The 14,977-nt window shown below is 30.9% G+C and overlaps 1 protein-coding gene and 2 non-coding genes across 3 annotated transcripts; 2 read left to right on the top strand and 1 right to left on the bottom strand.

Moving 5' to 3' along the window:
* The first annotated feature begins 7,110 nt into the window (after positions 1–7,110).
* LOC121226072 (U2 spliceosomal RNA) lies at positions 7,111–7,307 on the top strand. The gene has a single exon (XR_005923969.1). It is a non-coding gene; the product is annotated as a U2 spliceosomal RNA (small nuclear RNA).
* A 2,529-nt stretch (positions 7,308–9,836) lies between these two features.
* LOC121225801 (U2 spliceosomal RNA) lies at positions 9,837–10,025 on the top strand. Its single transcript, XR_005923705.1, has one exon. It is a non-coding gene; the product is annotated as a U2 spliceosomal RNA (small nuclear RNA).
* Positions 10,026–10,883: 858 nt separating this feature from the next.
* LOC107894715 (uncharacterized) lies at positions 10,884–11,786 on the bottom strand. The gene is made up of 2 exons (XM_016819962.2): positions 11,630–11,786; positions 10,884–11,532 (listed from the first exon to the last, which is right to left on the bottom strand). The coding sequence occupies exons 1-2, from the start codon at positions 11,630–11,632 to the stop codon at positions 11,191–11,193; spliced, it is 345 nt and encodes a 114-aa protein (XP_016675451.1). The 5' UTR covers positions 11,633–11,786; the 3' UTR covers positions 10,884–11,190.
* Between the last annotated feature and the right edge of the window lie 3,191 nt (positions 11,787–14,977).

Below are 14,977 nucleotides of genomic sequence, written 5' to 3'. Positions count from 1 at the left end.
ATTAAAACAAGTATCATCTTCTTTATTTCTTTATGGAGAAACCAAAAACTCCATAGCTAAACTTGGGGAGCTTTCGGCCAAGTCTTTTTGGTGTGCATGGTATGTATTTTCTCACCCATTTTTAATTATTTTTATGTTTTTGAGATCGTTGCAATTGGGTCTAGCTAACCCGTATCTCCATTTTCAAAATTGTTAAAATTTTTAAAAATAATCATTGATGATTTTTGGATGTTAAATGGAAAATTTTGAAGCTTAGAAATGTTTTAGGGCTATTTTGTTAAGTGACTTTGTATAGTTTTTAAATTTAAGGACTAAATTGAAAGTAAGTAAAATTTGGTAGGGTGTTCTTGAGAAATTTTAGAATTTGAGGGCTGTTTAGAGATGGCTAAAAATTCGGCAATTTGGGTTGAGTTAATTCTGAAAAATAAGCTTGTTTTGATATTAGGGACTAAATTAAATACACGTAAAAGTGTAGAGCTATTGTGTAAAATGTCATCTAAGAAGTTATATGCTTTAAATTAAATTGTTTTAAAACAATTGGGGGTTGATAATTGAAATAAAATATCGTATAGATCAAGAACCAGTGGAAAACCGTGGAAAAGGGAAAGTTACTAAATAGTCCCTGAATTTTACTATCTCTACAATTTAGCCCTGGTAAGTTCATATGGTTTAATTAGGTATGATTCATAATATTATATTGATTTCTGAGTTGTGGTATGTTAATAAATACATAGATGTAATTGAATTATAATAAATTGATTCAAGGTGAAAAAATAAACTGAATTATAAACTATTATATAGTAACGTGCATTGAGCCTGGATGAACGTATGATAGGATACAATTGGCATGCCAATAGGTTATATTGCGCGTTGTATGGGTTTGACTTGAGATAAGATGATGATTCCTGATTTACTACTGTTCACTGAATATACCGTATGTCCAGCATTTGTTGCAGATTATCGTGATATATTAAGTGTTTTTGGTGTGTTACTAGGGGCGCATGTAAAGCCTTCGGGCTTGGCACTTGGTGCCAAGGTGTGTTCTGGAGGAATGTTAGACTACGGGCTAGGCACTTGGTGCCAAGGTTTGTTCTTGGTTGGTTTGGCTTGTATGAGCTTTTTGGCATGTTTCGGATGGATAACCTCATATCCGTATCTATTTATATAGTTCATCGGGCTGAATTTTTAATGGTTAAATGACTTAATTATGATATGTAACTGTTATTTGCTTATAATTTCTTGTAAAAGACCTGTGCATGTGTTCATGATTTCTGATATTATATCGTGACTTGATAATGGTTGATACTGTACAAATGATGTGATTAAATGACTCGTATTTACGAAACTCACCTGTGAATGACTGTGATTGACAGGGTTAATGTTAGCCATTGTTTTTTTTTTATAAAACTATGATTATACAGTAAGTTATAATGTTTTAACCTGTGAACTTACTAAGCTCGTAAAAACTTACTCGTTTCATTTTCCTGTTTCCTTGTAGATAACATTTTGCAAAATCAGGCGATTGGATCAACGCGAATATCACACTATTCAATTTTCTTTTGTAGATTTTGAAAACGTTTAATTTTGGGATATGTCGCATGTAATAGGAATATCTTGTATATTTTTTTAGTTTTTTTTTACAAGTGGTATGTTCTCTACTTGTGTGATGAATATATGCCTTAGATAATAATGTACTAGTTCATGGTTTGGTATGAAAATTCAAATATGGTGTGGAACTTGTCATGTAATAGGTGAAATTTGTATATGTTCTGATTGTGTATTATATGTGGTATTGGTTAGATTGATGAAGTAATGTTTATGTATAGAACTAGTTTATAAGTGATCATGTTTTCGAGCTTGGTAGGTCTATAGTCTTGATATGTTATTTAGTCACTTGATTAAACTCTTCAATGATGTTGGATTTATGGAACAAAACGAGTAAGGAAATGTTGTGTCATGAATGTATATGCTTGATTTGAATTGAGGTGCCAAATGAAGGCATATTGGTTAGGCTTAGGATGATTGAATCTGGCATGTTTTAGGTGTCTTTGCAAGTGTTTATATGCATGTGAAAATAGGTTGAAATGGTGTGTCACATTGATTTTATATGCAGGATTTTCCACATTGCATCAGTGAGTTATACGGCCTAGCGACACGGCCGTGTGACCCTGATATACATGGAATCCATGAGTTATATGGGCTATGGGCATGGGCGTGTAGAATAGCCACACAGCTGTGTGCCCCCTATTTTCAAAAAATTTCAGAGTTTCTCATATTTTCCTGTTTTGTTTCAAATTAGTCCCTACTTATTTTCAAACTACTTTAATGTTTCGAAAACTCAATTTAAGGCTCGTAGCATGTATACAATGGATAATACTTAGCCTAAATTTTTGTGTGAATTATATTAAATTTTAATTTAAACTTGCATGTTTTGGATTGATTATTCATTGTAACATCCCATAACTCTAATCTGGTGATGAAGACGGGTGAGAGGGTGTTACAATAAGAGTACTATGGAACATTTATGCCATAATGTAAATTGCATATATATAGAGATATGTGACTATATAGTTGATGCTGATGGTTAATAAGATATAAGTAATGGTATTTGTCACATGGTATGCATAGTTCATTTCTCATGCAAATATTGATGAATGAATTGGTTAATTGTCATATTCATGTGCTTACTTGTATCAAATATGTGAATTATTTGGTTTGATAGATTGTGACTCATGCAAATAACGAGAATATTTAAATTAAGTTTACGACACAATATTATATATATACAAGCCTAGGTACATGTCATTTATATCAACTATAAAGTAAATTTTCACCAACATTGTTTGAGTTGATCTTCGGATGCTGCTGGAATGACCTACCGAACCTAACCACTTGTGCACAAAAAAATAAACAAACCTTACGTTGAGCAATTTTTATGCTCGATGGTGTTAATATCATATAAATCATTACATAAGTATTGAATATAAATTAATTGATAGAAATAAATTAAAACATGATTACAAATATTATTAATAACATCACAATAAAAGGAAATTTTAATATTAATAAACTTTAATATTATGATATTGACAAACCGAGTAAAAAAATAAGTTTTTTTAATCAAATTCAAACTCACGTAATTAATTTAATTCACACAATATGAAAATTCAAATAAATTCAACTTTTGTTTTTCTTTTAATTTAGACTTTGTACTAAAGCTTAGACTCATAACCAGATACACGAATTTGCCACCCCGAGTTATTCGGCAATAATGGCTATCAGAGTAGTCCACAACCCTTTAGGAATTGGGACTGCCCATGACCCTCTGGGGATTGGGGCTAATAATAATAACTGATCAATTTGGCCTTTCCTCTCTCGACCCTCTAGGAATTGGAGAGTTTGATATAAAGACTTTATGGCATGCCAACTATATTTGATTTAATCAACATAGTGTAACAGGGTAAAAACCCAATTTCATGACCCTTTTCAATTCAATTTTCATATAATTCACATTTCAGTTTCATTTCATGTTCAAATCACATATCGCCTAATGTAAAGTTAGGCTTCCAATTCAAAACATATTAAACATTTTCTTGCTTAATCATCTAAAATCATAATACTCAAATCCAAAATATAACCATGAATTTGCTAATTTAACCATTTGAAAAAAAACATATATTTCATCTCGAAACATAATTTTATAAATATTAACTAAATCATTAAAACTAATCCAAAACTCATAAAAAATAAAATAAAACTAATATAACTAGTCATAGTAAACTAAATATTCTAAAGCATTATGTAATGAAAATAAGATATTAGCACAAACCAAAGTTTCAATCGCTTTACTCCTTCTCTTTGCCTTTCTCCTTCAAGATGCTCGCTTCATTTTTAGCTACAATAGGAGCAATTCAATGCGAAACAATGTCATTTATCCATTCTAATATTAAAACTAATAAAACGGACTTAAATATGCATGGTTAATCAGGCTGACAACTTAAGTTTCCTAGTCCGAAATTCGCATATCTTTCGATTCAATTATCCATTTTCAATTTCGTCTTCACCATAATATTCACTGCTTCACAAGCTATCATTTAGAACCAATATTACACAAAGTGGCCAAGGTTCTCTATTTCCCCTTCACCATGGCCAAATGTACCAAGTAAACTTTCCATCCATTTTTATTTCTTCTTCGCACTTCTAACAAGCTAGAATTCATCTTCTAATAATTTCTTTCCAAAAAATGTACCTATTTCACTTAAGTTTTCTAAGCTTCCATCAATGTTCTTTAATGACAACTTTCAATATACTTGATAAAATAAAAAACTATTGGTATAAATATGTAAAACAAGCTTCAAAGATTTAAAATCTATGAAAATTTGAAGAAAATCATACCTTATACTTGAATTTGAAGGAAAAATGATGAAAGAAATTTATTTTTCCCCATTAGTTTTCGTAAAAAAGAAAGATGAGAAAGATGAGCATCTTTCTCTCTTTTTATGTGTTATAATATTAATTAATAAAATATTATTACTTATTAAAACATTATTATTTAATAAAAATATCATTTAAAAGCCATCATGAAACCATTAATTTTTTAAGTAATGGTAAAATTGCCATTAAGTCCTTTCCATCAAAATAAAAATAGAATAATTGCACTTTAGTCTCAACCCAATTTTAATGAGAAACGTGAGTTGACCGTTAGTCAAACTGTAAGTCAACGAAGTAGCCTATGTGGCATGCCACATAAGCACGAGATTATAGATGACATAATCTAATACTAATTGTAAGCTTGATTGATCAAACCGAAATCGCCAAGAGGGAATGAATTGACTTTTAAAAATTTAGGGAAATTAGAAAGAAAAGATAGAACAAATAACACAACAATTTAAAGAGGTTCGGCTCCAATTAACTACTCCACTAACTTAGCATTCCACAACTAAGATTTTCTCAAATTCACTAATTTGTACAACCTTTGAGGACAAGGTTTAACCTTACAACTCCCTTAAGATTTCTACCCAAATCTTAAGAAACAAACCCTCTCAAAGAATTACAAAGAAGTAAACAAAAAAATAATCCTTACAAGATCAAAATGTTTGTCAATTAAGCACAAATAGACAAGAATGCACTTGAGCTAAAGAATAACAATAAAAACTCATAAGTGTGTACAAGAAAATTATGAAAGTATTCTGCACAAAGGTTGTTTGATTGATGATTTTTGTTTGAATATGTTTTCTTGTTGTTGTAGGATCTTTAGAAGCTGATATTTACTCTTTAATTGATTTTCAATCGTTGAGGTTGTTGTGGTAGTTAATAGAACAGTTGGGGATGTATCGATACCAAACAAAAAGGTATCGATATTTTTTTGTCATAAATGCTAAATTCAATTACTGTTGGAGATGAAATATTGGTACCAGGAAGATTTTATCAATACCACATAAAAGGTATCGATACCGGATCGATACTTAGCTGATTTTGTGAAAGTTAGAATGTTAATTTGGTATCGTTTGTTTCAAGGGGTATCGATATTTTGAAAATATCGATACTTGGCCAAAAAAGTATCGATATTTTTTTAGCCTGAAGCAATTCTGACTTGTTTTAAAAATAATTTGTCTAGTTGAAAAAAATCCATACTTGATTAAAATCATTTTAACTTGATTTTGAGATTGTTTCACAAATTTTCTAAGTAAGAATTGAAAATTTTATCTCTTAGGCTTCTTTTTAAAAATCATTTAGTCAATTTTGTTTAATTTTTTAACTTTTATTCAAAAACCCTTTGATGTGTTATATCAAAATATATTTTCAAATAAAGCTTAGTTTAACAAATATTTTCAATAATATGTGAAGAATATTATTTAGAATTATTTTTTAAAACTTATTATTAAAATAAAATTGAAATATTAAATAATTTATTAAAATAATAAATTATATTAATTATTTATTATATGATTAAATATAAATAATTAAATGTCTATGTTTAATAATAGTGAAAATTATAATATTTTATATTAATTTTTTAATAAATTTAAATATTTTAAAAATAAAAATAAACATTATTATCAATATAATAATATTAAGCTTGATTTAAGTTAATTTTTATATAAAAAAATAAAATTACCCATGGAGGAGCTCTTTTCCGAAAAATAACTTACGCTTTTCAAAAGGGTAAGTCGTTTTACTAGAAAAATAGAGTATTTTTCATTGATCTGTAAATCATTTTCGGTTTTGTAAAACAAATATAAAAAAATATTTTCCTTAAAACAAACCGCCCACTTTAAATAAGGGGGAGAACTAGTGCAGCAATATCATTTACATCCACAAGAATGATTACAGAAAAAAGAATATATAAGCTCACTCAAAAACTGAGAAATCATGCACCTAAAATTGTCCTTAAACACTGATGTGCTGCTATGCACATAATGAAACCAATATTTGTAATTACTCTATAAACACAAATGAGAGAGAAACAAACTGTTGTTTATTGTAAAAAATTCCAAAATATAAACGTGCAAATTGCTATGCAAAAATATTGGAAAATAGGCTTGGGGTCTTGCTTTTAAGCTACAAAGGTGTTGGATCCAAGCATTCCAGGGCTTGACATGCCAGGAAACAATGCTGAACAAACACAAGGACTTCCAGATCAACATGGATAAAACCAAACAACGGTTGTTGCCATTGCTGCTTCTTTGAGCAAAGACATAATGCATTGCAAATGCAGTGTTTGGATCCAATCCACCCATCAGTCATTTTGTATTATCGGCATTGGATTCCAGTGGCGAAGCATGCATATCCAGCGAAACCCCACCTCCATCAAATTGCACCTTATTTCATATCATTCTTTTCATACTTTTGCTCCTTAACACTCTGGTTTTCTCGTTTAATTAATTTGCTTCTTGGATGTTGATTTTGTTTTTTCTTTTTCTGTTATCCCAGATGCAACTATGGCACCTAAACCACAACTTTTGTGGTGCCCTGGTTCTTGAATCAAGTGTGGCCCCCAGTAGTCAGCGCCTTTATAAATTGGTTCACTTAAAATCCCACATCAGGAAGCGATCCTGAGAATAGGCGACAAGCTGGCTTTAAATAGTGCGAACCGTGAGAATCAAAGGCATACCTTTCTCGGCCTTTTGGCTAAGATCAAGTGTAGTATCTGTTCTTATCAGTTTAATATCTGATACATGGGCCATTGGCCCACTCGATATTAAATTTAGTTTTTGAGGGGGAGGATCCATTACGGTAGCTTGCTACTGGGGATTCTCAGGCGTAGCCCAAGCTCTGCACTATTGCTTTGGCCTGGCGCACCTCACCATTCAAGTTCAAATGATGTTCAAAGTTACTTTTGGTTGTAATGTTGTGTATTTTGATTTGACCATTGACTTAAACGGTTAAAGTCTCTTTTTTGCGTCTTGGCTTTGTTGGTTATAATCTCTGATTGTTAAAATTAAGACTAGTTAGTGTCAGAGCTTTGAGGGATTAAAATTGTAATTTAACGACTGTCTTACGGCGTGAAACAAATTTGTAAGTATATATTAATACACAAAAGCGCTATTGTTTCATAAAGAAATTAGTACAAAAGCCAAATATGGTTTTGTACTTTTGTTGTGATAATTTGAGTAGGTCTCATTATTGGACTTAAGCTTTTTAGATTGATGAAAATATAAAAAAATTAAATATTTATCTTTATAGTAAAATGAATTACGTTATGATAATTTTTAATTGAAGTAGAAAAACAGATCAAATGCTATAGAATTTATTTTAAAAGATGTAACAATTTAGTAAGATGAATAATATTTATTTTAAAATGAATAACTAATCTTTTAATTAGATAATTAGGCAAACTAGCACCCAGAACTTGTAAACAAGTACACTATCGCAATTTAATGGCATAGCCTGTTCTCTTATTTGTAGAGAATGTGATAATAAGCTTCTTTAAGGTTCTTCGATTATTACAATTTTGAGTTTGTTTATAGGGTTTTATGGTAACATTTATAAAAGAGTGTTGAGTTTGAAGATATAATGTTAAAATATTGTTGTTGTGCATCTACTTTATTAAATTTAACTATTAAACAAATGGCATCACTATCAACACCAAATTTCCACATTTAATGTGTCTTCAATTCATCACATGGACCCTGCTTCCATTCTCTTTTCAATTTGCTTTAAATTTTGATTTTTAGATTTCTCATTACATTTTTTTTAATTAATTTGAATAAGTAGTTAGATTTTTCGAATTCAGATTAAGTTAAATTTTACAATTTAAACAAGTCGAATAATTCAAATAATAGATTGTGTAAATATCCCTTTGGTCCCTACCAATTTTGAAAATGAGCAAACTGAACACTTTCAACAAAATAATTCAAAATAAATTTTAAAAATTTAAAATATTTATAAAAATTCAAACTTCTTTAAAATTATAAAATAATATATAAAATAAGTTTATTTTTTTAAAAAAATCAAAACAATAACTTTGAGGACCTAAACGAGTAAATTGCCAATTCAAGTTATCATACTAAAATATTTTTTCTTATTTTACTTTGGAAGAGTTTTCAAATATATACAATTTTGAATTTATGTACTCTAATAGGAATTTAGTTAATATTGTAACAAGATTTTATTTTAACATGATTAATTTTTTTAATTTAACTCGAACAATTTTACTCAATTCGAGTCAACTCGAATTTTATTTCACTTGACTTGATTCAAAAAATTTCAAATCGAGTTAAGATGATAAAATAGGACTCGTCGACTCAACTAATTTAAAATTTTTTCACTCGATTCGATTAAACGCTCACCATGAAATTTTTAAATTGATGACCTTCTTCTATTTTTCTATTTTAATTACATTTTAATATATTAAGTATAAAAGAACTATTTTAATAATTTTATTCACTAATTTTATTATAGTAGAAAAAAAATGCAATATCACATAAAAATAAAAAAAATACAGTATTATAAAAATTTCCGAAAAATTACAAAATTCTTCTACAGACCGGGATAAGCCACCAGCAGCAGCATCCGCCATCCACCACCGTTGATATCGTTATCGACCCCAAACGTGTTCACTACCACCAACTAATCAGCAGCACCACATCCAAACACCATCACCATATAATTCCCCTTCAGCTGCTCACCCCTCGCATAGCATAGCATAGCATCCCTTACCCATCACATAAACCGAAATTCAACCCAAAACCTAACAGCCTCCACCTTCATCAACCTCACTCACGCCACCACCTAACATTGATGATATGGGCGAAATGTGTGACTCCAAGACCCTGCTTTGTACTCCATAATCTATGATTTCTTTCATTATATATTGCTGATATTATTGATTAATACTATGTATCATATCCAGATTCTTTGATAATGGTGTTGAACAACTTGGCTGATTATATTAAACTAACTGGACGCCTCAGACTTTAAAGAAAAACCTCACTCTTCTTTCTTGCTTTTCATATCAACTCATATGCCCATCATTTGCTTATGTACATCTTTCTTCTGTTTAATTCTCCTCTTTTCTTCACCATATACCCTATGAAGTTAAAAATGGTCAAACCAGAAATGGAAGGCAGAGATTTGTCCCACATGAATAAAGTTTGACTCCAACGAAACACTAGTCCCCATCTTTGCATGACTGTCTTCTGATTCAATTTCAAAGCCATTTTCGATTTCAGGATATGAAAATTCCCAGTATAATCCGAGGTGTTCGCCATTAGCTTTTAGAAGCAGCTTACAAACAAGTTGCTGCATACATCGTCTAAATCACACATCCTGAAGATACAAAGCGACGAGGCGAAAAGCAGCTATAAAAGAAGCGGGCTTGGACAATACATGGCATACCTTTCTCGGCCTTTCGGCTAAGATTATCTGCTCTTTATCAGTTTAATATCTGATACGTGGGCCATCGGCTCACATGATATTAAATTTATTTTTTTGAGGGGGAGGGTCCATGACAGTAGCTTGCTACTGGGGCTTTCGAGCGTCGCCCATGCGTTGCACTACTGCTTGGGCCCGGCACGCCTCACCTAAATTTTAGTTCAAGATTGTTTATCTCCAGATTCGTTTCAGCATAGCATTTTTATTAATAAAAATTATTATAAAAAATCAAAGCCAAACAATTAATCAGACTTAAGAGTTTAAGCAAGAAATTGTAGACGAACTGGAATCTGCAAACAACTTATACGCCATCCGATCTGGAACAATCTCAGGTAGTGTGATATGCAAACATTGGGGTATTTAAGGCGGATATAAACTTATTTACTTCCTAAAAATATATGAATACGGAATGCATGTACAACAAAATTAGTCACCTAAATTCATCCCAATTTTTATCGTATTAAAGATGGAAATTTTAAGAAAATTCCAAATACCCCTCCTAAATAAACAGAACAATTGGTGCTTAAAGGTTGACCATCATTTCTTCCGTTAGCGGTTTCAAGCTTTGCACAAGTCTCATTTGTCTATTTTATGAGTGACAATTCCATCAGTTTGACAGTGGAGTTGATAAGGTGCGAGTGTTATCTGTTTTGGGTTTTAACATGGGCAAAATTAATTAATCATTGCTAGTTTCAAAAGTGTGACCTCTCTCTTTTAGTAATTAAAACTATGATTATTGAGGTCTACTTTTACACCATAACTAGGCTTATAAATTCTTTTTCTGATCTCTCCATGAACCATAGCTAGCGAAAGTTACTAGGATTTGATACTAATGGCGAAAGGATTTGCACTTCAGACACTGCAAATGAGTTCAAGGAACCTGTACCACAAATACACCCATGAAGGGGTGGCTTCAATTTTTAGCAAAGGACTTCTTCATAACTGTGCCATAAATCCTCTGACAGAGGGATGTATACCAATAGCACTAAAGGAAATGTCAATTTAACAAACATATTTATTAAAAAATTAACCTAAATAAGTTTGATTGAATGGTAAATTACAAATGTGAAAAATTAAAGAAGTCTAAATTTTAATCTTATTATGCGAGTTAAGTGAGAGTATTTTCGTCTTTTCCCAATTGAGTTCATACCCAATTAACTCATAACACCAATAGATTTATAATTTGTATGGATATGCAATTAACAAATGAAACTAATAATTTTATTAATTTAAACCCTTCCAAAGTAGCATAGTATATCACGTCATAACTTAACCCCCAAGCTTGACCCAAACCTTGAAACACCACTTGAGCTGCTAAGCTTGGCCATCGGCACCACCATCTCCAGGGCGGCCCAGGCGAAATTGAGCTTTGTCCAGTGCTTCAGTGAAGTCCCTCACAGCTTCCTCTATCAAGCTCTTGATGGTTTCCTCGTCAAAACTACCGTTGTTCTCGTGAAGGTTATCAAATCCTGCATCAACACCAATGTCACTCAGCAAATGATCAGTCAATTCTACAATGGCTTTATACTCAGCAAGCAATCTCTTATGTTCTTCGAGTGCTTTTTCCAAAGCTATTAGCCTTTCTTCCATGTATATATTCTCAGATCGCATCCCTTCCACTTCAACTTTCATGGCTTCAAGAACATTCTCTGCATCCTGTATTAATTGCCCAAAAAAATGAAAAAGAAAAGGGTGAATGATGGATGAAGAATAAGATTTGAGACCGAAATGATTGAAAGGAAAGGATGTTTACCATATCAGAAACAAGTAAATAAAAACAGAATTAGAAGGCAGAGAATGAACAAGAAGTTAATATGAAAGGGTTTTGGTACTTATAAGCAATTATTATGACATATGATGGGATAAAGTTTTTGTTCAAAAAAGAAAACAAACTTGTTATTATATTTAATGATTAGGCATTGGGTTTGCTTAAGTAGGGAAATGGGATAGAGTTTGGTTTAGTTGGAGGTTGACATCACATACACTGAAATACAAACCATAGTCCATATGTAAAATCTTAGAAACCATAGTCCATAGTCCACGGTCCATATATAAAATCTATTATATTAGAGTCATAACAAAGGGGAAAATTGGAATAGCCTATCAAAAACTAGCATTGAAGCTACAATGATCAGCATGCCTAGGGATATGATATAGGATGTTATTAGCGCTTCTATTTTTGCGCATAGATTTTATTAGCTCTTTGAAGTGCATAAGATTTCAACCAAATACAACTCGATTGGGTCAAACAAACCAACTCCATTGGCTAAACAATATGCTTATACAAATCTCCTATTAATTTTTCTTTTTGATTTTTTAAGGTATCCATTTGAGGGAGCTCCATGATTAAACTGCCACGTTTTAATAGACTTGTTAAAGAGGTGAATGCTAACCACTAACTTATTAATCTATTAATAATAATGAATGTGATTATATTTATATTTGAGGTTAAAGAGAAAGATTATAGATATGAACATTCAAAAACAGTTATAAAAAATTTTGAGTTTAAATGGTTAGTAATTTGAAATGATAAAAAGGAAGTTTCAAAAGTGTGAAACTAAAGCTGAATTCAAATAAACTTAAATATTCTACATCTTTTCAATTCAGTTTTTGGAATTAGATTCTCTGTTTTTAGTGATTGTGATAATAAGGTTTAGACCGTTCATTCCATGAACAACTTTGATAAGTTTAACATTTTTTTCTATATCGGTTGATTAGTATAACAATGTTTTTTTTAAAAAAAAAACTATTTTTAAGAAACAAGAAATTAAGACTAAGAGAAACAAATGTAGGTATTAGGACTTAGGAGCGCTTACAACTCGCTGTCTTGCGGAAAGTTTGTGATCTCTCGGTACAGAGGTATAGAGTGGAAAAGGAGACAAATGTCATCAAAAGGCACGATTTTTATATCCTTAAAATACCTAAAATAATTAAAAATTAATAAAGCCCTTCATGTCAATATTTTTTATTTTTCCACGCCATCTATCATGTCAGCGGTTAACAAACCATATTAGAGGGGCTCAATTGAATTACTAACTTTCAATTAAGATTCAATTGATTTTACTTTTCAACTAAGGGCTCATTTAATTTTTAAATTAGTTTATAAGAGTTTTTTCAGTACTGAAGCTAATAATTTATTTTCAAAAACTTTGGTGATCATTTTCAAATTCTTTTGTGAGATGAATATATCAATTATATAAATTAAAAAATCTCCTACAATCACACATGTGGCTCTACCACATATCTGATATTAGATTATATATCATAACTGGATTAGTAGAGAGAGGAACTACTAAAAGACTTATGAAACCTTGATTCGACTCTCATGTTTAGTCTAAGACTTATTACATTTTGACATACTAATGGGGTCACACAAGGATAATTTGTGCTTAAGTATGGAGATGGAGTTCCATTGTTTCAAATTCTACCTAGTTCATTACACCAAAACAGTCTTTTAGCGGCGTTTCTAGCAGCGATTGGACAAAAAACGCCACTAAAAATCAAGCATTAACGGCGCTTTTCTAAAAACGCCGTTAAAGGTTGAGCATTAGCAGCGATTGTTGGAAAACGCCGCTAAAAATAAGCATTAGCGGCGTTTTTTGGAAAGCGCCGCAAAAAGCCTAAGCCCAACGGCACCATTTTCTGAGTTTTGGGGGCCTTTACTGGCGTTTTTGAAGAAGCGCCACTAATGCTCGGGCCTTTAGCGGCGTTTTTGACGAAGCGCCGCTAATGCTCGGGCCTTTAGCGGCGTTTTTAAAGAAGCACCGCTAATGCTCGGGCCTTTAGCGGCGCTTTTGAAGAAACGCCGCAAAAACATTTTATCTATCTATTTGCTATGTAATTTGTGTATTTATATTAATTAAAATCCAATTTATTTTTAATTGGATATTTGTTAAAAATAGATAAATTTGAAATAATGACACGTAGAAATAATTTGAAATAAAAAAACATAGAAAAATATTTGTTAAAAATGGAGAAATTAAAATACTATTATTTAAAATAATTTTAAAATTTTTTGGGTACATAATTGATTATTTTTAATTTATATATTAAATAATTTCAAATATAATTGTAAAAGATACGATAGTATTAATTTTAAAATATTTAATTTAATTATCATTATAGTTTAGGGTATATATATGGTTAATTTAGGATTTAGGGCCGGTTTAAGCGTTACAATTTTAAGGTTTATAGATTATGGAATTAGGGATTATATATGGATTATGGATTCTGATTTAAGGGTTGTGATTTAAGGTTTATTGGTTAGGGGTTAGGGGTTAGAGGTTAAAAGTTAGGAGTTTAAGGTTTATTGGTTTAAGGGTTAGGTGTTAGGGATTTAGGGATTTGGGGTTTGGGATTTAGGGGTTAGGAGTTAGGGATTTAGTGTTTAGGGTGTCAAGGGTACTCAAGTTAGGGATGGTTGCTTAGATTAATTAATTAGTTTTATTAATTTATATAACAATAAATTAATTTAATATATTTAAATTATGCGTATATATTACGTCTTATCGCCCGGCCGCGTGATTTTATTTTTCTCCAATTTTTTGTCAGTAATCTACAAAATTTGGTTCAGCCTTCTTTATAGTAGAAAGGATCGTTCTAAAAATATTTATTGATGAACGACGGGATTTGGATGTATACATTAACTTTTAATTAGTTTGATCCAGATAATCTTGTAAAATAGTAACATAATTATTGATATAATTAAAATAATTTTTTATTTATATTGCATACATAAATATTTATATTTATTCAATATAAAAATATATTGATGTATTTATTTTTTAAAATGTGTAATTATTAGTTAATATTTTCTCTCTAATTTAAAAGAAATTATAAACATTAGCGGCGTTACGCCGCAAAAGCGAGGCATTAGCGGTGTTTTCGTAAAAACGCCACAAAATTTATTGAAATGTTAGCAAAACATTGCCGTTTTGTTCTTTGCACTTAGTGGCGCTTTTTATAAACCCCGCAAAAGTGTATTATGAGTTAAGAAACTGCGTCGTTTGGCATTGTCTATAGTGGCGCTTTATTTAAAACGCCGCAAATATGTTTTAAGTTTTATATAAACGGTGTCGTTTTTTCTATATTAGTTGTGGCG

This window comes from Gossypium hirsutum, chromosome D13, assembly GCF_007990345.1.
Source record: "Gossypium hirsutum isolate 1008001.06 chromosome D13, Gossypium_hirsutum_v2.1, whole genome shotgun sequence".
Lineage (NCBI taxonomy): Eukaryota > Viridiplantae > Streptophyta > Magnoliopsida > Malvales > Malvaceae > Gossypium > Gossypium hirsutum.
Note: the sequence above shows the minus strand (reverse complement) of the source record. Positions and strands in the feature narration are given on the sequence as shown.